Below are 27,560 nucleotides of genomic sequence, written 5' to 3'. Positions count from 1 at the left end.
AGTTAAATTATAAATAATCAGTTGATATTTTCTGTATATGAATCATGTCTTACAAAACATACCCTAAAAAGGTTTTGGCTGAATATTGTCCTAAGTTAAATAGTGTTACCAAGTACAAGATGGCGTCGTCTGGTTGGTTTCGCCTGTATCCCGTTGGCCGCATATTTGTTGGTAAATGCGGGACGAAGAGCTTCATGCCAAAGAAAATTTTGGTAGGTACAACTCAGTTAACTGCCGACACTTTTAATCAAAGTGTGCGTTGTGCAGTTTGTGCGTTTTGTTGTTTTGACAACTTTTATTGGTTGACGTTTGTTCCAACTGCACTATATAAACTGGCAGTGTGGCACAAGTTCAATGTTGACGTCCAGCATGAAACCGTGAATATACTAGACAAAGTCTTTCAAAGGAAATGTGCCACTCAATAACTTTGTCTCTACAGACGGTGCTTTTTAACATTTAGCGCAACGAAAGGAATCGTGTACTAGCAAGGTAATAACAAGTAGGGAATATTTTTCATTGAAGGAAAAAGTGCCTATCTGCCCGATAGATTCGCCGTACCCGGTGCACGGTGAACGTTGGGCTCAAAGAGTCCGACGACATTCTGCGCGGTACTCGGCTTATCCTGGTTACCCAGACCGCACTTCTCTGTGTAGTCGTCACACACAGCACAGGTACTTCGAGTAACTGTGGAACGCTTTGCGGTAAAGTGGGTGTGGTCGTGTGAATGTACTGACACAAAAGAAAAAAACTATGGCATGAGCCTGACATAAAATAACTGAAACGGCATAAGTTGAAGGATATCATTTCAACAACACAATACGTGTTAATCAGTTTAATGCACGGAATTATGATATAATTTCCCAATCCAATAATAATTATTGCGATTGAATAGAATGTGTGAATACAGTTAGTGTAGGTATTATTGAGTATCATAGAAGTTAGAACAATATTTTGTATGTAACATGTATTCAGCAGACATTAAGAGCAAAGCCCACTCTGTTCTTGTTGTTGCGTTGTTGTTGTTTTTTTATGAAACAAACTCCCATGAACGAAAACAGAAACTACATGGTCTTTATGAATTAAAATTCAACAAGTGTACAATTGCATAATGGTGAATATTAGTTGGAGTGTTAGGTTTACCACGTGATAAAATATTCCAGAATTTTTCATCAGTAAATTTGTCTCAAGAGAAAAGGAAAGTCATGACAAAAGGTGATTGAAGGGAAAATACCTCTCTGCCTGATATTGAACACACCTATGAATTTACAGGTTGAACATTGTATCACGCCAAAACAAATCATAAAACTCCCTAGGTATTTGTGTTCAAAGCTTGATACTGCCAATCTGAATCATGTCATCAGATGCTAGAATTCAACTTATATAGCGATCCTTTCACACATAAAGCCATTTTAATATTTTTTTAGCCTTGCTGTTTGTCAATCTTTCTGAAGCCAAATTGAAAAAAGATTTTCACAGCAGGTATTTACAATTACATAAGTTAAACCTTGAAAACTTATGATCACTACAGAAAATTGAAGTTTCATACAGCTTAAATACATGAAGTGACCCCTCTGAGCATGAGTGGATGAATAAATGCTGATGCCATTACAATGTAAGAGTCCCTCATTGCATGTTGTCCCCTTATCAGGAATTGTGCTTGCATGTTAAACCAACAAAGCCAATTTGTGTGTTGCATAACAGTACCTAATCCTAAGTCACATACAGAAATTTACCAGGGACTATCATTGGCCATTCATCTTACAACACAATGAAATGCTCACCAGCAGTGTGCCCTCTAAGCCTATTTGGCAGATCGTCCATGTAGCCGACACGAACACGAAGTGTGTTGTTACCGGCTACCAAAAACTATGAAAAATAGTAAAGAATGAGCTACAAAATCACTATCAGTTTTAAGTTGCAGGTAGAATAAGTCTGTGCCTTTGTAAAAAATACTATAAAAATAGTAGAAAGTGAAGAACCACCTGAAAGTTAGTTGAGGAGACCTTGACCGCATATCATTTGCATCTCATTGTCGGCTACATGGACTGTGTGCCGCCTATTTGGTGCGCCATGACTCTTGAATATTCTCTGTGACGCAAGAAAATTTTCAGTTGAATAGGAAATTATACATTGTGACTCAAGAAAATTTCACAAATTTTTCAATTGACTCAGAAGTTTCATGAAATCTGTTTTGTTAGAGGGCACACTGCTCACCAGTAAATAGCTCAGCTGCTAAATTGCCAAGGCACATTGCCAATAAATTAAAATAATGCCACAGCAAACCAAAGTGTGCAGAGCATACTTTATGTGATGTAGTTGCATGGTATTCAATTGTATTTCTCCTCTCTTTTCATGTACAGATGTTTTTGTTATGTTTGTCCCTTACTTTATATGAATTATCATCAAAATACATTATTGAAAAATGATCTAAATTCTAGCAAAGGGGTGAACAAATCAATTTTTCATCCGTCAATGCAATAAAGTCAAGTAAATCCTTGATTTGTAAAAGAACAGACCCTTCATCACTTACCAGCAAAAGTGAAACATTTGGATGTTCCTGACTTCAGGCCATACTAATTACAGCATTTCCTTGACGAGTGCTATTCCCCTTGCCCATAAAAAGAGACACTTCCTGTGGGACCGTTTCAGAAAATGGGGTTTGTTCACATTTTGGAAGTATTGCAGTTTACACTTTTTAATTTACCACAATAGTCAGTTCTGTCTCAAACCAAAATTTGTAAAGAGAGAAGTAAATTGTATGACACGGGGACTTTTTAAATTTTAAATGGTAAATATTCTTTCTGTATGTAAAGTTGATCTCTTGAATTGATAACACTTTGCTGTCTTTTACAAGTAATAAAAGAGTGCACCTATAAACTTTTTGGATTTAGAGGGATGATACAGTTTATCTTATATGACAATCTGAAATGTTGTTTTAGCTAATTGTTCTAAAAGCATATAATTAGTAGAATTGTGTGTTAATTATCTAACCAACATTCTTATTAACACCTATATCAAATTGTGAAAAGCCTGTAAGAACAAATTGCAAATCAGATAAGCCTAGCCTTGCCTGTAGGTCTGTTTACCAACTGTGTGGTTGGCTGCATAGTCGGTAAAAACACACTGACCTGCATGCAAAGCTAAGGTAACTAGTGCTCTGCAGCAATTAAATAACTGCAAGGATTGTCTTTATTCAAATGATTGTGTCATAGGAATGTTCATTTAAAAAATCATGCATATGCATTTTGAGATGAAGTTAATCTTCAGTACATCATTCCATTGCACACATTGTTTCCATTCCAAAGGTTCACTGACATAAATTGGTATTACGGCCCTATTTTCCATCGTCTCCGTTCTATGATTTTTTGAACTTCAAATCTGATCCAACTATTAAATGTACTACTGATGTAATTTACGCATGTTGTCGTTTTCATGTCATATTTATTTAATGTGCCAACAGCCTGATTTCATGTCATATTTGCTTTGGAAATTATTTGGAAGTACTCCAAACTGTTTAAAAAGAATTATTCATTGCCTCTTGAAGAGGGTAAATAAATATAGATTTGGATGAAACCTGTGACCCCTTTTGACCTGAGGTCTTTGGTATTTGCTATTTATTAATCATATCTTGTTTCTCTTTATGCTGGTAGACGTTCCCTTGTTGTACAAATTGGCAGGTTTCAGCAGCACTGTGTTCAACTGCAATACCAAAGAACAGTGAGTATAACACAATATTTATTTCTTTGTTGACAGGAATGCAGGTCAATCTGATATTTTGATGATAATAAATGTAGCATAATTCCTTCAAACTGTCAAACATTTTTCTATGGTTTAGAAACTATTATCTTACCAGACCTGTCACTTCCCCATCTGCCAAGTCAGTACAGAGTATGTGGTATTGAGTAAAACTCTACATGTATTGCCACCTACTTGGCATGGTATGTTATAATTAAGTAAGTCAGTAAAATTCGATTGTAGTAGCTATGTTTTCAGGGGCCTCCAAATTTACCAGTCTTTATCTTTATTTACCGATTTCATCGTTCTTTCTCAGCTTGTTTTCACTTCGTAAAATGTAACATATGGGAAATGTTATGCCTAACTGGTTGTAACCTGCTTAACCTGATGGTGACATATGAACTTTGCCGGAAAACAGTTAAAACTGAATCAATCCATGGAAATGAGTATTCAAGTTGATTTTTAGGAAATCCTGGCATTGGAATGTTTCAAAGATATTTTTCTGGCTGTAGGAAAGCCTTTGCATGAAGTTTGATCATCACATCTGATTGTACACAACAGAAATTGTTCTAATGATTAATAGTTTACCAAATTCTATCCACCAGACAATAATTAACGATACCTATAGGTATTTGAATGTACACATCAGTTTTAACAGTAATAATTTTGTTAGATAGTGCATCTATTACAAACTGGATTGTTCAATTTTTAATAGAGAATACCTTCATTCTGTAAATGCTAAACAGTAAATGAATGTAATATATTACCATAGGGTGCATCATGCCACTGACAGAGAGAATTTTTTATTCAATATCGATGTTCCCCAGTTAACCTCAAAAAAAATTAATATGGTGTTACTGTGTACAGTAAGTATATATACAAAGAAAGAAAGAAAATATTCTGGTATCCTACATGTGGTGGAGGTACTATGTCGTCATGTTTACTTGATAAACTTCAGTTTGAACAGTACTGAATGATAAGGAAGTAGGTGAACTAGAGGTTCATAAATTGATATATTTCATTGCAAACAAATATGTATAAGTCAAGAAATGTGAATGTTGTGAAGCATATTATCATGTATATTGGAAAGCTTCAAAACTCATTATTTAATATTTTGGCTGGCATAAGCTCTGCATAATGATTTTTTATTAAGAATAGCCAGGTTGCCACGTTCTCTCTCACACATTGTAAACGTTTAGAAGCCTCACACAAAACCTCTCGTGACAGTGTCATGGAAGCTGACCCCAATATCCTCAAATTACTTCCACGAAACACATTTATCATTCTCGCAGCTCATGCTCTGTGAATGTTCCTGTTAAACACAAACAGAAATTGCATGTGCATATAGCGTGCCTCTAGTGAGTTTGTGTGTTACCTATTAAACAGCAGTAAATGATTGGTAAATTTCAGTTTTGGCCATCTTGAAAGCCTGTATGATAAAAAGACACGTGCTACACACATTCATATTGAATTTTCAGCCACCTTCCCTTTCAAAAAGAAAAAGAGAAATGTTAGCAAGTTAACGTAGAGTCATATAGGGAAGGCTTTCGAAAACAAAATAACAAAGTTCAACTGCAGCTACCAATTAATCTAACAAAGTACTGGTGATATTTCCTTTCAAATTTTTCATTATTGAAATATCTTCAGGTAATGTTACTCCTAAAATCCAAATACAATAGCCATTTTGTTTGATAAACTCAGTACGCTAGTATGATAATTATTTTACTGATCATTCTCGTGTACACATCAGTGTAATCAAACATGGTACAGAATTACTACATAATATGCAAATGAGAGATGTGTAGTATTTTGACCATGGAATGGTGAATGTTTGATATGTGAATGATAGGACACCAGCATAGCAAACACAAAGAGGAAGTTTAGCCTGGTAAATTTATCCAATAATTTGTATACAAGTCCCTTGTCACCACTGTTGCATGGAAACAACTGATCAAAGAACTATTCATATCCTCTGGGTAGGTATGGGGTTCATTGATGATATTAAGAAATTTATAACTGCTGCATTCTTGACTATTGTAATAGTAAAACGGTTTCAGGTACATGCATGTAGTGAATTGTAAGGGGATTACCTGTACCTGACGATATGTACTGGTAAAATATTGCAATTACTAAATGCAGGTTATAAATTAATCCAGCAAAAATAACATCTACATGAGCTATAAGAAAAAATGAAATGAAAGGATCAAGAATTGCCTACACATATACTAAAAAGCATGAGCTATCAAAATAATGCTAATCAACGACTAGACTGTTTAATATAAAAAGTATGTTTTCCCTTTTTTTACTGCATAAAAAGCTACTATTCATGCATGATAGGACATGAATTTCGTCATATTCTCAAGGGAGATGCAACGCGATAACTGATATGCTATAAATATATTCTATTGTGCACATACAAATGGCAAAATTTGCAAGTAAGTAGGATGGATGATGACACTATGTTGGGCTTTTGTTACTGCAGATCTGATCAGCTGTGACTTTTCACTCAGTTGAAATATGTCTCAGCAACTTGATACAGCTGTAAAGTCAATGTCAATGTGAAATGTGGTCTTGTGTGACATACTCGTACATGTACTTATTGTGGGACTAATTCACAGTTGGCTTGCATCACACACAGCCCCCAAATTGTCACCTCTTGAAGATGAAAGATATTAAATGTATGGCAACTGTATGACTATTCTGCTGATGAAGCTATATTCCCTGTATGTGTCACTAGACTGTAGACCCTTGAGAAAACGCCCTGACTTGCTATTTGGCTAGTACAAATATTGATCTATTCTGTTTAACAGTTAAAGATTAGCTGCAGGCCAGTCAGTTGCCCAATACAGAGGTATTGCAGGTCACTCTGGACACGATAAATTTTCAAATCAGACAGTTCAAGCAAAACTGATAAGAATATTTTTATCCAGTGATCAATCATTCCTTTCAACATTGAAAGCCCTTTCTACATCAAAATAATACTTCTTTTTTCACAATATTCAAGTACATAATCGGAACCAAATAGAGACAACATAAATAAAAGACAGAGGTAAACATTGATGAATAGTGTCTAAATATTGATTGAATAAGTTTGTCTGTCTATTCAAGCAACTTGTGTTAACAATACAAGACCTTGGAAAAGAATGTTTTCATTTCATTTCATTTGATTTCAACTTTTAAAATGAAAATTTTGTGGATGCTTTGTGTTCATTCAAAGAAATGGACAGTATACCGGTAAAATGTAAGACAGTAGTTGTTCATCACTTGGTACCAGCGGCTGTTGTCAAAATGGCTGACACTTTTGTCAGCTATAATCCATTCACTGACAGACATGTATCATTGATCAAACCAGCAGAAAATGTCACGCTGCAAAATGGAGGCAAGACAGTACAAAATGAGCATGCTGGAAATAGGGGCTGAGCTTGATGAGAATGGGAAGTCTAAATGTGTATAGGGAAGCTGATTAGACTAGGAAGCCTGACTAGAATATTACTGGTACACATACATTCACAGGGCAGTGTGCCTTACAACTGAACAATTTTTCAACAGAAACAAAAATTAATGATCTGAGTCAAGACTATCAATGAATGTAATGTTCAAAATTCTTGAGTCAAAGAAAACTTTCTAACATAATGCTGGGGTGCAGGGTGCACGGCAAAGAAAGCACATTTGTACAGAAATAATTTTCACACACTAAAAATACATGTCTGATCATTTACTCCATTCACACCAACTTAAAATATGGTACAGACACTAAATCTTTATTCTGCATGCTATTGCTGCAAAACTTCCAGCATAATTCTAAAATTAAAGTATGTTAGTGTTTTACTATCATCATTTTCCTTAAAAACAGATAATCAGCTTTTAATGTTACATATATGGGATATGTTCAACCTGTAAAATCTGATGTGTTCTTTCAATACAGGGGAATAGAGAAATCTGTGTTGTTTTTTTATTTATGTACCATCTGAACAAGACAGTATCACTACATGTAACAGGTAAAATTGAGTATTTCAAATTAGCCTGTACAGGTACATACCATTTTCAACATTTAGACCAGAGATATTAAAGAAAATAAAGAAAGTTAACGATGCTTCATTGAATAATCCCGGTCTATATGTGCAACAATATGTAATTTGCATGATATTTTGTTAAATAATTTCTTAATTTTTTATTGGAGCTAGTAACATTTTGCCGTATCATATACTTTCAGGAAATTTACGCATTCCCACAGAATTCCTGACATGCAAAATGAATAATTTGGCTTTTATAGCGCGATCTTAACCTTTATACAATGTAATCGTATCTATTTCAACCTATATCCAAGAACTCAATATTGAAAACACAGGGTCAGACAACTTGTTGTGAAACATGTTCTGCTTCCTATTACTGATACTGAAACTTTTAGTGTTACGTATAACAAACAAATTCCCAGCAATATTTCCTTTTTTCTGTACAATTGCATACCATATGACAAAAAATGTCTGTTATGTCTACAAAGATTTGTTGTCCCTGTGCACAACAATCAATGAAATTTAGATGCATTTAAAAAATATTGTACCAGTGGTATGTTACATGCATTTTATTTTAACACTTTATCAAGTTGTCTTTCAAGGACGATACGACAGAACAGTCAGCATACATATTTATCAGTTACCAGGTAGATGTTTACAGTACGAACAGCTTGTTTTACATTTCCAAATGAGAACACATCGCACATCTAAAAATATAGCAGCAAGATGCTACAGACATCTATTTTAGGAGGCTGTAAAACTGCAATCCATACTAGAGACAGTAAACAGATGGGATGACTGTGTTTGTGATGGACAAACTTGCATGCATTGCACATGATATTATTGGAATGCATACAGTACAGTACATGTAAGCGGCACTAATTTCTGAGTGAAAGATATTATTATTCTAGCATGCCTTGGGTTTAATCAATAACTGTATATGTTCATATTTCCTTTTTGTAGTGAGTTACCAGGGTTTTTGTCTAGGTTCATATTTTTTTCATGTACCATGTTCATATTTTTTTAATGTATGGAGTTGCTGGCCTATCTCGTATCTCTATTACAATCAGGCTTTCCTTTTAAAAGAGATAAAAGAATCTGAGTATTCAGTGCTACCTGTAACAGTACATGTATCAGCTTTGATGACTTTCACAAACTTTCTGTAATTATGAATTATTAATAATCAGTTACAATTGATCAAAAAACTTCACAACTTATCTGTTTATCAAGATAAATAAAGCGTTTGCATTCCACAGAATTTTGAAATGTTAAAATAATGTCAAGATGCGTGTGACTGGGTGTTGACTGCTTTTACCAAATCAGTATTTCATACAACAAGCGTATTTCTGAATATGCAGTGTGTATTACCTACACATTCATTGTATTTGAAAGCCCATAATGTGCCTCATCCGAGCTCTTTCAGAAAAACATGTTCTCCACTTGTAATGCAAGATCTGAGCCCAGTCGTTCTGTGCTTCTCCAATACTGTGTAATCAGAGACTGAATGGAGATATTGATTCACACTGTCAGGCAAATACTTTGTAAATATTCAGTTTCAAATGATACGCAGATAAGCATCAAGGGCAGTCAAGATGCACTTGTGTTTAATGATGTACATCATATTGGCAAAGAAACAGAGCTTCATGAGTAATATATTTTTACAATGGAATCCATAAATGTGGGAAAAAAATGTTTCTGCTCACGTAAATTGCCATCTATCTGCAATCAGAGTGCAACCCCAGGTAATGATTTAGTGTAGCACCGAGTGCAAGTGAAACCTATGAGCTGTGAGGCTAAATGCATATATTTCATGTTTTCAGGGATGGCTTATCATAATTGATGTAAACGGAACAGCTTTCTTTTTGCAATCATCTGATCTTGTCAAGCACCATGCAGTCACCTTTTGATATCATTTTCTCTTTTATTAATATAGTTCTGTAATTGTGGGTCATTCATATGATTTTCATATCTATCATCAGACGAAAGGCCTCATGAACAGAACGAACAAAATGATACATATTTTTTTCATTTCATGTGCTATTGACTTAGGACAGAAATTATACTGATCTCCATGAACAGAAAACAAAATATTGATGTTTGTAATATCGTTAATTATTAACAGTGTGTTTAAAAGTTGCATGAACAGCATGATAGATGTTGAAATTATCCCATTCTGTAATCTGTCTTGTTTTATTATAAAAAAAATTAGCTCATTCAAAATTTTACCACCAGATGGATTTTATTGAAAATTATAATTCATTATTTGAATTATCCGAAACATTATAATTGCAATTTCTCAGCTATCAATTTAGACAATTCTTTATATTTTCATCACAAATAAAAACAATTGCATCAAACCATTGCAACCACACCATTGATATCATTATTTTTCCATGAATATAAATTGTGTCTATATGATGGTTTAATTGCAATTAGGTACAAACTATAATGTATGGGCGATGCTTTTCAGATTCATGAGAGTCCTCAGTCAGTGTCAATTGGAGTAGATAATTTAAAATGATGCATGTAAGTTTTAGATCCCTTGAACATATGTATCTTTGTCTATTCACGGAAGAGTCCTGCTGATTGAACCACACGCTGTGCTCAATTCCACTCTCATGTTATGGAGCACTTAGAAAAGATACGGTGCAATGATCAATGTGGGAAAGCTTGGTGTAGCTATCAGTTTCCAGATCAAGGCTATAGTCAGGTAGACATACATGTATGTGCATACAGCAACAAATCATTAGATATGTACATGAGTTCAATACCTGGAATTGTAAATTTCATTTTAGTTTCTGATTTATTGATTATCAATTGCCACTTTCATATACAGCAAGGCAATTTACAAAAGCTCACAATTTTCAGTTTTAAATGCTGTGGAGATGATATTGTTTTATATATCACATGTTTTATGCCAAGCTTCATCTTCATTGGATGAGTTTATCACAGCACATTTGTGCAGCAACTGTTCCAAGCTGTGCTTTATTTCCAAGGTTGGATTTGGTTGGCCCTACTCAGCCAAACTCCAAATCAATTCATTTGTGTCACTAGATTTATATAGAAGTAGTGAGATACAGTAGCACAGTACAACTGTACTTGGGATATGTTGTAAGTGATTATAGAAGCAGTGAGATTGCACAGTTCAACTGTACATGGGATTTTTGATTTGATATTTTTTATTTCAGTGACTTTTTCTAAAACATACACGACTCTCTTCTCTTCTGAAAATGAATATTTCAATGATGAAATTTAAGTCCAGATATCATATTATCGAGCGCTGACATGTATGGTGATGCCTGTAAGCCTTGATAATAATCTACAGAGTTCGCGTTTACGCAAAAATCGTGCGTATTTACGCATTGAAATTGACTCTCTACGCATTTTTTCCATCGTTATGCGTTTTCTATACGCAAAGGATAACACCGAAAGCACTCCCCATGAATGAGCTTAGGCGACAACCAGACGAAATTTGTTGCAACACATTTCTGTCAATCACTCATTTTGTGTAGAAGGTTTCGGATTCTCTGAGCGTTGTCTGAAAAATAAGCACGTTATCATGTCAGCTGTGCCTATGAATTACGTTGCTAATTTTCAGGCGAGCGATAGTTTCTGAAAGTGAGTGATTGACAGAAATGTTGCGACAAATTATATAAATGCCAACCGTGCACGATCATCGCGTCTCGCTGTTCCCAAATTTTGATCAAGCACACATGCAGCATGGCGTCGAAGCAGACAAATCTGTTTTCTTTCAACTTTGCTCTACGAGTCCGTGAAAAAAATGATTCATCGGTAGAGCTCGTCGGAATCCCGATAAATTTTTAACACTGCAGAAGTGTCTGGATGGTAACTGGTCATTCAGGCACCAAGTCGTTTCGGCCCAAGTCGTTTCGGCCTCTCAATTTCCGGCCCAAGTCACTTCGGCACTGCAACCCAAGACGTTTCGGCATCTGTTTCGATTTTTTAGTCCCCCACGGACACCGTCCGGGGGGACTTATAGGTTTGGTCATGTCCGTGCGTGCGTGTGTCCGTGCGTGCGTGCGTGCGTCTGTGCGTGCGTCCGTCCGTTCACGCAGATATCTCAGAGACGCCTGGAGCGATTTCATTCAAACTTGGTACAAGGATTACTTCATATGTCATACAGATGCACGTCGATTTGTTTTGTGATACGATCCAATATGGCTGCCAGGCGGCCATTTTATTATGATTTTTTCATGTACAGAGCCATTACTCTAGCATGTTTCAACCTATTTTATTCAAAGTTGGTACAAGGACATTGACCTATGTCATACATATGCACCTCAATTTGTTTTGTGATACGATCAAATATGGCTGCCGTGCGGCCATTTGTTACGATTTTTTCATATACAGAGCCATAACTCAGGCATATCTGAACCGATTTTATTCAAACTTGATACAAGGACATTGACCTTTGTCATACATATGCATGTCAATTTTTTTTGTGATACAATCCAATATGGCCGCCAGGCGGCCATTTTATTACAATTTTTTCATGTACAGAGCCATTACTCAGGCATGTTTCAACCGATTTTATTCAAAGTTGGTACAAGGATATTGACCAATGTTATAGCTATGCACATCAATTTGTTTTGTGATATGATCCAATATGGCCGCCATGCAGCCATTTTGTTACGATTTTTTCATGTACAGAGCCATAACTCAGGCATATCTCAACCGATTTTATTCAAAGTTGGTACAAGGACTTTGACCTATGTCACACACATGCACATTGAATTGTTTTGTGATAAGATCCAATATGGCCGCCGTGTGGCCATTTTATTACGATTTTTTCATATCCTGAACCACAACTCAGACATGTATCAAGCGAATTTATTAAAAGTATTTTGATCACAGACCTAATGAAGAGGACTCTATCCTCTCTGAGGACCTGTAATCAAAGTACCCATTAACAAGTGGGGACTGTGTCATCAACGATGACTTGTTTTTCAAACTATTTAGTAATTGACTGATCTGTCATATTCGTAAGCGTGACCTTTGCGTTCTGACCAGTACTTTATGTGCATTTTGTGTGAATTTTGCCGTGCTGTTTCGTCACCGCTTTCAAACTTTTGCCGTGTCGGCGGCTATTGATATCGATAAACTTGTTTCACAGATTTGAAAATGATATGAAATGATATGAAGTTTTTTTCTTACGGTCTCTTCCCATGTTCTCACAAATATTAAAGCATGTACGTGAATGTTAGTTGACACTATACTTTTTATTGCTTTGATTTGTAACATTACGCTCCAGCACTAGTTCCCACAGGTAGCCTTCAGCGGTGCCGAAACGTCGGACTTGGGGCCTGAAATTCGAAGGCCGAAACGTCTTGGGCCGAAACGACTTGGTGCCGAAACGTCAAGAAACCGTCTGGATAAGCTGCCATAACTCTAACTTTTGGGTTGCCCGATGTGTTTTGACGGTCGCATGTATAACCTTCGCTGTTACGTTTCAACATTGTTCAAGTTGTTCGTTAAACTGTTTTCATTAAAATAATGTTACATCGTACAATCCGAATATGTAGTGTAGGTTTATTCAACGGCACATCGTATTTTGCAGTCAGTTTTTTCATCAATCGAATGCGGAAGTGAAATTACGCACTCAAATCCAGCCATTACGCAATTTTAGCAGACTAATGCGTATGCCGTACGCGAGGAGAAAAAAGTCACCGCGAACACTGATCTACCAATCACATTTCAGTCAGTGTTATAATAAACACCTATTGCCTGGTCATGAGGGCTATAGCGCCCGTCTATTACCCCGAGGGGCCGTGTGTTACCAGAAACACATTGCTATTCCCTGAGGCTATAGGCCGAGGGGTATAGCGATGTGTTTCTGGTAACACACGGCCACGAGGGGTAATAGACGAGCGCTATAGCCCGAATAAAGACCAGGCTATAGGTGTTTTATAACACACCACATGCTCATGTTGTATTGTTATATAGTTTTTATATTTTGCACCGCAACAATCCATTTTGACAAGTTTACTGGGCGATGTTTCCACAGCGGTTTCAGTTGTACGTGGTCCCACTTTCTTTCAAAAAATATTCTAAGCATACCTAGCGACATCCTTAGTTGTACTTTAATCTTTTCCGTCGATTAGCTGTTCAAGTTCCTACGCTGTTAGAATGTTGGAAAATGTTGGAAAATCTGTTTCAGAGAATGTGTCGTAACCTATTCCGGACGCACATCACGTTCTAAGTCACTCGCCATTGTTGCAAAGCTGCAGACGACACTACGGTCACGTGACCGGGCACTTTTCCAAATTTGGTCAGAACTATTTCCCTAGGGAAATAGCTTTTCAAAAAATACCCTCTGACGTCACTTTTGTCGATCCGGTGGGGATTAGACGTATCTATTTTCTCGTCACGTGACGTATTCTGGCGAATCGCGACACGGAATGAGCATGTGGTGTGTTATAAAATAATTTATGAATAACTTCTCTCATGTTAGACAAAAACCCGAAAGAAAATTGCAAATAGGTATTGTGTTACAGGTACATACATGTCATTTTCTACTTCAAATGAAAATACTATGGATGAAATATTATCCTAAGACAAAAACTTTCCCTTCCAAATAGGTGAATTTTAACTTTAAAATTAACCTAATTCAAAAAAACAGCTAACATACCCAAATTTAGTCCTTGTTTTAAGATTTCATTTTTCAAAAAAAAATAGGTCACAAATATTACGATGATGCAGATACATATTACAACTTTTCTATAGAAAAGGTGTTAAAAATGTTTCAAAAGCCAGGACCTTTTTACTTTCTCACAGTAACCAGGGGGGAAATCTTTGTATAATAATAAAAAATTCATGTCACATTACACCCAGTTCCTTCAGAGACCATCGGCATGAATTTTTTAACCAGCATCTCCAATAAAACATTTTGAAGCTTTACAAGAATGAAGGACAGGATGACATTGACAGATAAACGCGGGATTCTCTGATGGAGGTTTTTTGAATTTTCCAGATAGGCAGTTTACACTGCAGTTATATTTAAATTCCATCAAATTAGATGATTAGTTGTGTTAATATGTTTTTCTTATGGGAGTCAATCTAGCTCAGTAAAGTGGTGTACCAATAAACCAGTCAAGAAATGAGTCCTGAAACTGTCATTAGAATGTCAAAGCCACACTGATCCTTTGTAAATGAGGGAATTCTAGTTTTAGCTAACAAATGAAAATAGTTTTGGAAAGATCTGCGATGACAAAGTTTGCACCGTTTGAATACATGTATTTGTACTATTATGGCTTTGCTGCCACAATATGGCTTAAAAGAGGAAGACTTTCAAGGAAACAGCAATCTCAATCTGGAAAATAACTTACTGGTAGTAAATTATTGTCAGATATTAAAAATGTGTACATGTGTCACTGAAATAGACCAATACTGTTGTGGTCTTCCTGAGTGTGCGTCTGTATGTGTACTTGTATGTGTGTGCATTTATCTGTGTGCTTCTGGACAGTACACATGTATATCTAGCCCTGTCTTTTTTCAGGACTCAATGTAGGTTTTCCTTCATTTCTTTCTGTATCAAAAGTTTTACTTTGTATTTTCTGGTTTCTCTAACATATTCCAAAAAGGCTTGAATCAAAGTGATGGAGAAATGTGTGTTCCTGTAACATATTAATGTACATTAATGAAAATTTGACTTATGGAACTAGTAGACTACATGATCTCATATCATTTGTTATCTAAATTGGCTTGTATGGAGTTCTAGGAACCATAGCTTATGTCACTGGATTGGTAACACTTGTTCAAACTTGTTGAGGCTTTTGACAAATTTATTTTGTGAAACTAATCTAGAAGGTCACGGTCACAAAACGGTTAGACTGGAAATATTTATTTGCTGATGCTAAATGTAATCCATACAGGTGTTATTAGTGTTAATTGTAGCACTATAAAAATTAGCCAATAACAGTGCAATTGATTGCCCAAGCACTTTGCTTTAAGTATATCCTGAGATCAGATTCATGAATATTACAGGGATAGTTATACTTATCCTGTATGTACCGGTAATAGCTATTTAAAAATGATTGTACTGTTAATGATTGAATACTATAAATCAAAGTCAGTAACATTGAGCCACAAATTGTTTACACATGATAGTCCACCATTCAATTTGATAGCAAAATTCATCTCCTAATGTTGGAATGATTGATATTTAGAAATTGCCCAATATTGAGGGCTCAGGATGTGTCAGTATTTTATTATTTTTGTTGCAAACATTAAATATTCTCACAACAGATTTGTTTCATTTTTTTGAGTTGGTGAATATTGAAAGGACAACACATTTTATTCCTCTAATCTTAAAGTCTTGTAAGATGAGTATAAAGTCACTTTTCAAAAAACAAAACCCATGTGTAGTTATTTCTCAATTTTCAATAAGTTTAGCTGCCATACATTCATTGTGTTTGTACATACATAAGGACAAAATGACAGCTTGAGTTGAGATATGAAATAAATTTCCTTGAAAGCCAGTGGAATCACTTCATTGCAAGAGGATAAGTCAATTTGTTGTTTCCAATGGCAACACCCGTGTCAGTTTAGAACTGCCGTTGATTTCTGTTACCATGGTAACAGACTTGTCAATCTGTACAACTAGGTGCTTTCATGTACATATAAATCAGCCATGCAAGTGAATGTACATGTGCTTTATTCAGCCACCAATTCAAAATATCAAACAAATCAAGGATTTGCAGTTCTTGTCAAAAATTATATTGGCATTTCACTGATGAAAATTCAACTGTGCATTTAATTAAGTTGCAGCATGCCACCAGGCATTAACCCTTTGAGCACCCAAGTCAATTTTTGCCGCCTTTATAAAATGTAACCCTGACAACTTTTTCAGATTTCTTCCAAAATTTTGATCAAAAACTGCAGCCAATGAAAAGTAATGTCCATTTGATCCAAAGTTGTTCAAAAAATTACAAAAAAATTCATAAAAATTGGGTAAAATTTTGCACTAAAATTTTGGCGGGAAAATTCACAGCATTCAAAGGGTTGAGACTTGAGAGAGGTTCATATATAATACTTTTAAAGTTTAGATTTCCTAACAAAAACTGCAATTTAGGAAATTGGATAAGACCTTTTAAGACCTGAACCTCTTCTTCTGCAGCAGTGATTTAGGTACATAAATTTTACATTCCCTGCAAGTCCAGCTCTAATGCTGACTTGAAGTGAAAAGGAGGTTAGGTCCACAGTTGTCAGACATTGCACCTTTAGAAATTGATTTTGTGATATCCAAAATTCTACTCATGCCAGTTAGGTTCTTGACATGCACACCATGTGGTTACATGTATAACATAACCCACATTTCTAATGTCCTGATCTCATTGCCAGAGACTCCCATAACGTTTCTCAATTATTTTTATCAACCAAAGTCTGTGAAACGTTCTGTAAATGCAATACTTTTAAGTAAGGATTGGTGATACTTTAGATTTCCTCACTAAAACTGCAATCAAGGGAAGTGGTTTTACTACTTATCCCATGGATTTCTTTATGGCCAATCAGAATCACAAGGACATTAATTGTGTAGCATACATTTATCTAGTATTATTAAAATGTGTACTTCCAAAATACTCTATCATATCTAGATATATCTATATACAACATAGACATATATATTAAAATGAGTCCTTCCAAGATACTCTATCATGTTTATACCTGTTCGAGTGTGTATTTATTATATATATATATATATATATATATATATATATATATATATATATATATATATAAAATACACACACACACACATACATACTTGCATTAATATTGTACATATACACTACATAACATGACCTACTTTAAATAGTAGTTTCTGTTTGAAGTATATTAAACTTATTTTTGGTAATTTCGTTCTTTACTGTTTAAGTTATATCAAATTTAATTTTGGTTCCTAAATAGTACTTAAATATTTTGAAAATGAGTTTAATATTGGCATTTACTTTATTTTCAAGATATAGATAAATATATTCAGCTCTTGACAATATCCACAGTTGCTACGATATTGCAAAGAAGAATCATGTATTTGCTTTTGTCCTTATGGAATGTACCAATGCTAATGACATTATCCTTGGATGTCCATCTGGGTGGATTTTTATTTCTCAGCCATTTGAACCGCATGCAGTAGTTGGTATTCATACATGGTATCCACAGACTGTTTTTGTATCAGTAAATATTTTGGAAAAAAGTGTATATTTGGATTTTTCTCCTTTAGAACTTTCCATATGTTCACGTACACACATATTTGTTACTCAGATACAAGCTGTCATTATAATTGACGTACAGTTGCAGATGAATAATGTCATTTTAATGTTGAAATTGCTTTGTGATTGAAAGTATGTTTGATTTAATACTTTGTGAACAAAACATATGGTTCAGTTATTTTAAAATGATTATGAGATGCAAAGAGGTGGACTTCATATGCATCTTTCTAGTAATTTAAATTAAATATGAAAGAATCCCAGTAAATAAGAATAGCCTGTGAAGATTGTATCATTGGTGATCCTACATGTATGATGTATATCAATGAAATCTTTCAAATGATACTAAGAAAGCTGTGATTTTGTTTTACAGGGTATTTTATTTTGTGTGTGTTAATATAAGTGATATCTTCAGTAATTTTAAATTTATTATCACTGTTATATGGAAATGTTGATAACTTACATTTATTTTACTGAAAGGAAATGTATGTTACATTGCCTTCTTGTATCATGGTACTAAAAAGATTTTCTGTGTTGTTCAAAGTTCCTGCCTTAAGTACAGCTAGTACCAATTCCACACTTAAAATTCAGTTTGTTTTTTTCCCCAGCAGTCACTTTTGCATTATAGTATCTTTATTCTTTTTCACAAACACAAGTTCGTCCAGGATCTGGCTAGGGCTTTATGAATACATTTAGTTTGTGTCCATAGCTGATTATATGAAGTCAGTACCAATGCGGACACAATTACCATGGTAACATCACCTTTGACCCCATGATTACAATTGTACAAAAATAGCAAGGCTCTTCCCAAACTTATAGACCAGACTTGATGTAACATACATGTATACATCCTGACACATAATTTGAGACTGGCTTCAACTTTTGTCTGGCCTATAACCTTATTCCAACTTGGACAAAAGTAGTACAGCTATATGTAAAGTCAATATTGATTATTCTTAAGAGACCTAAAACCAACAGAGTAAGCCTATACCCTGGTACTCATGTCCTGGATAAATTGTCCAGTGTGAATCCCACTATTCTACAGTAATTACATATTTCATTGTACACAGTTGTCTTTATACCACCCTAAATACTTAATAAAACATTGATTTATTTTTACATTGTGTAGGTGTACACTGTGAGTATCGCAATGGTTTGCCAGTACTGTACGTACCACTTCCATCAAGACAAGAACAGTGCCAGTTTACATTGAAACCATTTACACAGAATGTGGGTGATTTGATCCAGCAATTGAGATCAGAGGATGGCGGCATAGAGAGAGCAGCCATTTACAACAAAGGTATGTGTCAATAAGAATATAAATATCGACATGGCAGGCCCACTCTCTATTAAATATTGCATTCAGATATATTGCTCTATGTACTGATAACCTCAAGTGATTCCATCATAATGAAATCAATTTTTTAAAATCCATGATTCTTTTTACATGGGATAAAGAATTATATAGATGGAAATTTTGCCATTGAAAATTCTTATCAAATTTCCATTTTTTTCATCCATTGCCTTAGAAATGTTTGAAATGCTGTGATTATGATCGTTGTACTTTGTATTTATCTGCATTCAGTATTGAATAAATTTGTCTCCCAAATAATGTCTCAAATATTCAGAGTTTTTTCTGACAACAGCCTTCTCTATGACATCAACTGCTTCCTCCATAATAAATTTATTTTCTTTCATGTATGCCTACCTCTGATAGTCCAGTATATTGGCACACGCACATTGTTAAAGCTAAAACATCTATATTTGCATTGGTTCTGTGTCCATAGGTTGAAATCTTTTAGCCCTCAAGGGCAGAGTTAATTTTAAGAAGATTTGTATGTATTTATCAAATAATTTGTAATTTAAGCATTGGGGTTTGATAGAAAGCCACAAAGTACTGCAAGATACCATATTAAGATTTATGATCGTACTGCAGACCTGCCGTTCAAGTTTAGTAGCTATCAATTTAATAATGCATTCATATTTCTATATGTGTTGTACCTGTGTTGTGACCTGTGCATTTAAACACTACTTGTCAATTCATATGGGACTTCCTGTGAGTACTATTATACCTGACCTAGTATATAGATACGTCACCTGTCATCGCTGAGAAGTCACTGCAGCTTAGATAGATAGTGTTGCAGTACAATTACACTTGAGCTAGTGTTACAGTACAATTATACTTGAGTTGTTCCTGTAGGAATGTATTCTTACATATCAGTGGAACAGATGGTGCTGTAATTGTAAACATTCCATAGCTGTATATACAGCACTTGAAATCTAAGATTGCTGTTGTGTACGTCTTATTTACAAGCAAAAATTTGCATTTTGCCTCACAGTGCACATGTAGCTATTGAATTTTTGAACATCACATACTACCCTAAATACCAGGATGTAAGGTCATGCAGGGGTCATGAAAATATCCTGTTGCAGACTTTCCTCAATAAGTTATCAGGCCAATTTCTCCTTTAAGTGTCATTGATCTATGATTCCATCACATTCTTTTGACAAGTAATAGCTGTACACGAAGGTCAGACCAGCTGATATGATGTTAACCCTTTGAGTGCAGTAATTTTTCCCTCCAAAATTTCAGCGCAACATTTTACCAATTTTTATGAATTTTTCTGTAATTTTTTGATAATTGTGGATCAAATGAACATCACATTTTATTGGCTACAGTTTTTCACCAAAATTTTGGAAAAATTTGAAAAAAATTTGACTGGGGCATAATTTATAAAGGTGACAAAAATTGACTTTGGCACTCAAAGGGTTAAAGAAAATTTCTGTGTCAGAAATACCTATGCACAAATGCAGTTCCCTCATGTAAATAAAATCTATAGTCTATTGTATTAAAGAGCCTTGCACAAGAATACCCAATACTTATGGTTCACTATCTGGTGTAACATTTTAATACCAGATCTGTTCACAATTTACAATGGTGACCTCCCATAATAATGGAAAGAAAATAATCATGTGTCAAGCCCTTTACTTTCAACCTCACTGTTGCAATAAATATTAAAACTAAAAGAATGAATGAACTGAAAATAGATGTATATCATTTTGATTAACTTATTTGCAGATGATGTTAAAGTAGCCAAAGCAACTGGTATCGATGCACTTCTGAGAGAGAATTTTAAATTGGTAATAAATGAGACCAGTTATGATGTTGATCCCCCTCCACAAGGTAAGAACATCATTACAAATTGTAGAGATATGCTGAGTTATGTGTTGCGTAAGTGCTGCTGCTAGATGACATTTTATATGTTGACTCAAGTTGATTCAGATATCATAATATTTGTGAAGCCATGTAGCAAGGTCAGTCCAACCACAGTGCACTTTACAATCACAAAACCAGATTGCTTGCATATATATATCCGCGAAGAGTAGATGGGTTCAGCAGAAGAAGAAGCAATAGGCTTCACACAGCTTTCAAATGATGAAGATCCTTTTTGCAGAATCAAAATGTTTAACTTTTTTGCCTTGTATAGCTGTGTGAAAACCAGCACTTGCTTCTTCTGTCAAGGGTATCAAATCAAGCTGCCCAGATGTCTTGTGAAGGGATGCATCTGTTGCTGGCCATCATATCTGAGTTTGATCTAAATTGGAATTCAATCTTAAACGCTATCTGTCTTGGGCAATCAACTGTGTTGGAAATCTCTTCTTGTTAGATGAATTGTCACACATATACTGAATCATAAGGGAGAAAATTTCACCTGAGCGTAATCACTTCTGAAATCAAGATGGTATGGATCATTACACCCAGGATCGTCATCCTTTCAACCAATTTTTGTACATTAATTGGACAGCATAATGTCATAGAATAAGGGTTGGACTGACATTTAGTTGCAAAGGGTTAATATTTTGCCACGCCATTGCATTTTATCAGTTGTGTTGTCAGGCTAGTGACATAGTTGTCCAGGTTGTCCATAGTAGTGACATACCGTACAATAGTAGAACATGAGGCTATGATAATGTTACAGGTATAGAGAATAGTACTTAGAAATTAAAAAATCCTGCAAATTTTAAAATTTTTCTGTCTTTCAGGGTAGTTTCTCTTTTTATATTAAATTTTTGAGGGAACATTAAAAAAAAATGGCCAGTCTCAATCAATGTGTGTAAGGATAGAAAAAGATTTCTCTTTCTTTGACCTGAATAATATTGATGATGTGTTTCTTGTGATCAGAGGTTCTTGATAGTGAGGATGCAGAGAAGATTTCTGACGTCAAAACACTCATACAGCAATTATATTCCACTCTAAATGTGGAAGAGCACCAGTTTAATCATGAGAAAGCTCTGATAAAAAGATTAGAAGACTTAAAAGTAAAGATAGAGCCATATGAACAGGTTAGTATCAGTGGCTTTCATCTTATTACAGAGGTTGGGAAGATGCTGAAATCAGTCGCAGCCATCTTCCTACAACCTCTTGCTGTCTTACTGTCTATTGATAACAAGGACCGTATGCTCTGCATTCATCACAGTCTATAGTTGAAACAATTCTGATCGTCATGTATGATTTTTACAAAAATACTTGCTTAGATGGTGATATTACCAGTGTAAATTGTCCATTGCTATGAAAATCCCATAAAAAAATTATCATAATTATTTATTTTATTCCTATTGAATTTTTTATCTTTACAATGTGATATTTTGCAATGCATGACACTCACTCAATTGATCTGATGACTGTGAATTGCATCTTGATAAATCTCTCTTATGGATGTCACTTCACAATTACTAAGGTGCATTTTAGCTGAAAATATGCTACATTTCATTAAATTGATTTCCAAGTGATCTCCTGCATGTTGCATTTGGTTTGAACAAGTTATCAGGTCAAGGAGCAGCAATGGTCTGAATAGTGATGTGTAGTTTTGAAATACACCCATCAAAATTGCACTTACTGTTGTTATTTGCTGGGAACTTCAATCTGTAACGTTTCAGAAATGTCATGTGCAGAAACCAGACATTCTGCAAGTTTTTACCCTCTGTGTGGCGAAGTCAATTTTTGTTGCCTGTATAAAATATCACCTAATCAATTTTTGTCTGGTTTTCCCCAAAATTTTGATCAAAAACTATGGGAAATGAACAGTGATGGCCATTTGGTCAAAATTATCAAGAGAAATTACAGAAAGCATAATAACAATTGGCAAAATATTTCACTATTTGTTTGGAAAAATTACAGCACTCAAAGGGTTAAAGTTGGTCAAAGGAAGACAATTGTGAGTGTTTAGATGTAAAAAACTATTTAGATTCAAATGGTAAAAAATTCTTACTATGTGTGGTTAGATCTACCGTATTATCAAGACATGTCACAACTAGTTCCTTTCAGAATGTCAGTCTTGTCAATGCTTGTCAGTTTGGTGAATGATTCATAGCCAATATGTAACCAGCTTATTTTTTTTTGTTATGTGCCGTGGAATTAAGAGTGAAGACTTTTTTGTTTACTTAATTTCATTCTTGGCCAAAGACCAAGGCAGTCAGATTGACCTATGGCTACAAACATATTTGTGATACATACAAAAATATAGCTGTCTGAAAATCATGATAATTTTGATTTCATTGATACTGTTGCATCATAGTAAAAAATGTTTCAACAAAGTTTTTGCTCACTCATCAATTGTCATCAGGGTTTCATTCTTTTGCTGTTTGTTGCATGTTAACTGGGATTTAAAGTCACAAAGCCTTTAAGAGAAAACAAAACCCAACTTTATTTGGAATGTTCCTACAGTGTACTCACTTAACAATAATAATACTTACAGACGAGATTTTGCATTTCTGTTAAAGTTCAATCGAATAATGAAAACAGTAAATTATTTTTAAAAACCAGTAAAATAGTTTAAAGTAATTATAAATATTATCTTTAGATATAAATAACAGTTAATATTTAAATAATAACTTTTAAATTTTGAAATTCTGTGTCTATAGTTTATGACAGTTTAATCCATTGAGTAACATTATTCTTATTTTCAGCTGAAAAAAGAGCTTGACATGAAAGCAGCCAGACGTACCAATATCCTGGTATGGGGAGGTCTTGCCTACATGTCTTTCCAGTTTGGTTTCCTTGCCAGACTTACATGGTGGGAATATTCCTGGGATATTATGGAACCTGTCACTTATTTTGTTGGTTATGGTACAGCCATCTGTTTCTATGCATACTATGTACTCACAAGACAGGTAAGTTATTTAGAATTTTTCTCCCTTGATCTCAGACCATGACACATGTATTAAAATATTTTGAAATTTCATTTAGTTGTCATATTCTGTAGACTCATGATACAAGTATTACAGCACAGATTGTATACGTGTTAACCTGTTCCTCCTGATTCCCTGTAAACAGGTCCACACCCACCATTGATAACAATGGGTTTGGGCCAAACCATAGTGATGAAATGGTTTAATATAGATCTTCTCGTATGATGGTCAAACCTTTGAAGAATTCAATCATATCAAAATAGTGTACAATGGAAGGGTTCGATTATTTCTTTTGGATGTAATTTTGGCTGATGTGCAGCATCTCAGAAGCTGGTAGTCCATTTGTTGGCTAATTGAATTATTTCCAAACAGCCAATCAGGTACGGAATAACCTTAGTTTTAGACTCCTTGAGTTCTTTTAAATAATGACAATTTAGTACCAATAAGATGTAACCTTATGAGTGGCTGCACATTGCCAGTGTAAATTGAGATATCCATTTTCCTTGTATCAGTCTTTATAGTGTTAAAGGCCACAAAATTGACACCAAAAATTTGATTTGTTGATGTATATTCTTGCTTATCTATTCACACAGGAGTACACTTTTGAAGGAGCTCATGATAGACAATACTTGATCACTTTCCACAAGGGTGCCAAAAAGAAACAGCTAAATTTGGCAGATTATAACAAGCTCAGAGACCAAATAGTAAAGGTAAGTGACAATGTAAAACACTTGCAAAGAATCATGTCTACATGTGTCAATCAGTGAGACTATGGGGATAAGTGTTCTATAGCCAGGCTTATAAATTGGCTGTCCAGTACATGACTGGTCCATATATCCATATTGAAGATGTCACCGTACTTCACCATTGACTTCACCATTAACTTCACCTTGAACCATCTACTGAATAGACTTCAAGTCATAGCAAAGCTGTCTCTGCAAGTTGTGTGTATAAGCTCATATAACAAGAAAAAATTATGTAGCAAAATATGCTTTCTTGCTCAAAGGTGTTTGCCCACCTCAATTTGCATATATCCTTATATGGCACGTTAATGAGAAATGTCAGCCATGTTTATTTATTTATGTGTCCCTGTTTAGTAAAAATCAACGGTTGGTTTCTATAAAATTCAGTAGACTGTATACTTTTAATTCTGTCTAGATGTTGAGTTGCTGTGATTAGAGCAGTGGCTGATGATTTTTATTTTTGGTTTTCATGGTTGCAGGCAGAGTATGATTTGGAAAGACTTCGAGATCCACTTCAGTTGAACCTACCAATCCTTCAGCCACCCTCTAACAAAGTCATCGCCCCAGAGCTACCAGAGGAAAAACTAGCATCATAAAACCAGACGCAGAAAAGTACTCTTCTTTAGGTGTTGAATTGAATAATAACTATTGTACAGTGTAGAAAAGGTAACAACCCATATGATAAGTGCAGTTGACATCAGGGTAGATTTAACCCTTCATCCCCATTTACATCCACAGTGGTACAGCCCTGCTCTTGTAAACAAAAGGGACAAACCAAAATTTGCTGCTGAAAGGGTTAAATGTCATTATTTTTCTCAAGATTGTCACATTGTGGCAAAATAGTTCAATTTTGTTTGTGACACAGGTGCGTGTTTTCTGTAAATACCAAACTAGCCAATGGCTTTTATAGTGACTTTAGTTCAGTTCAGACTTTATCAGGCCATCCTGTAAGTGATAGTTTGCTTGTTAGGTTCACAATTTTTTGACAGGCCAGTGAGTATAAATGCAAACATATTATGTCCCTTTGATTTTTGTACCACAACATAGCACGGGCCCTGTATTCTTCAGTTTTGCCAATTATTTTTTTATTCAGTATCAACATTCTGTATGATAGACCTTGTTTGACAGATTTGAAGGTTAGAACCCGTCCAAAGGGACTGCAAAGGCATTCAGTTCATTACAAAGATATCAGAGTTTTGCTGTGGAAAACAAGTGTGGACATGCCTCCACATCTTAACTAGCATTGTACCGGTATTTGCCTCATAGGGTCCCAATAACTAAGGTTACACTTACTGTGATATAGCCACCTTGATATCCTAAGGAAAACTCTGATATTATATATATATATATATATATATATATATATATAAAATCTCAAAAACTAGCAAAACCACCAATCATGCACGTGGTCTTAGTCTAGTACATGGTTTCTCCTTCATTGAGTTAATCTTTCTTAAAGTTGTCAGGAAAGTGCATTAATTTGCAGTTTTTCCTTCACTTTTGAACACTCGTAGAATTGATTTTGAAATCAAGAAATCAAGAACTTTCCACAAATTTCAGATAAATAAGCCATGCAAAATAATCCATTTTGGTATCAATTCTTCATGAGAAATGTCAAGAAAGGACCTTCAGGGAAGATCGTTAAGTTCTTTCACTTTCAAAAGTCTGCTGTTTTTATCAAGTAATATGTTTTCATGAACCCAAATTTTTTGGACCTGGCAATGCAATGTTTCCAAATACTCATTTACTTGTATCCGCAAAACCCAGTTTAATTTTCTATGTAGAGAAAAAATCTTGAAAAGAATGGCTATAAAAAAGAATGTTGTAAAATAAATTTGTTTGGGGATTCTTGATTGTAAATGAAGCTCATTCATAAACAAGCTTTACGTGTATCCTTGAGCTTCTGTCGTGTTCAGATTATCTTTAAAAACACTGGGCAACATGAAATATGTAATATTTGCAACTTTTTGAATATTTCTATTATTTTAAATTAAAAAAACTACGCATAGTAAATTTTGGGGGTTTGTAATAATATTCTTGCTTCGTTTTGTTAGTAAATTTACAGGATGCCAATGAGATATTCATCACCTTCAATATTGAATGCTTTATATATTGCATGAGGGTTATTACATGGCAACTGTATAGCTTCTTTTCACCTATTGGTGGAATGTGGTCACATGACTATGTCTGAAGTCTCTGATTGGTCACATAACAGTATAGATCAGAGTACAAGAACAACAGCAGCAATAACTCCCTGATCAAGAAGCTTGAAAAGAATTTGCATATTTAACTTTTCTATAAACCTTACTATTGCAGTTATCAAGTAGAAGAAACATTTTGCCGGTTGAGTGAAATTTGCTGTCATGGATTTTTTTGCTGTGACTTCAAATGTAAAATATAGATACATGTATTGCTCAATTGACGAAAAGTGTAATGTCATGTGAACATATTTCATAGAAGTTTCATATAGTGCAGGCAATCTTAGGTTCCGTCACACATGTACCTGTCATTTTGCATAAGTGTTTGTCAAAGCATGGAGTCTGTGTGCTACCTCCATGGTCAAAGTGACCCCAGCAAGGTGTTCAGAATTCACAGTGCAGTCCCCCTTGTACACACTTTATTTTGTTTCTGTGGTAGATCATGTATTGTTTCTT

The 27,560-nt window shown here is 34.8% G+C and overlaps 1 protein-coding gene across 1 annotated transcript; it reads left to right on the top strand.

The window, feature by feature from the left end:
- The first annotated feature begins 87 nt into the window (after positions 1-87).
- Positions 88-25,697, top strand: LOC139122597 (calcium uniporter protein, mitochondrial-like). The gene is made up of 8 exons (XM_070688148.1): positions 88-212; positions 3,651-3,717; positions 19,104-19,274; positions 21,054-21,158; positions 22,158-22,318; positions 23,942-24,145; positions 24,757-24,873; positions 25,386-25,697. The coding sequence occupies exons 1-8, from the start codon at positions 120-122 to the stop codon at positions 25,500-25,502; spliced, it is 1,035 nt and encodes a 344-aa protein (XP_070544249.1). The 5' UTR covers positions 88-119; the 3' UTR covers positions 25,503-25,697.
- Positions 25,698-27,560: the final 1,863 nt, after the last annotated feature.

Source organism: Ptychodera flava, chromosome 22 (genome assembly GCF_041260155.1).
Source record: "Ptychodera flava strain L36383 chromosome 22, AS_Pfla_20210202, whole genome shotgun sequence".
Lineage (NCBI taxonomy): Eukaryota > Metazoa > Hemichordata > Enteropneusta > Ptychoderidae > Ptychodera > Ptychodera flava.
The sequence above is the reverse complement of the archived record's forward strand: the minus strand, read 5'-3'. Positions and strand labels throughout refer to the sequence as shown.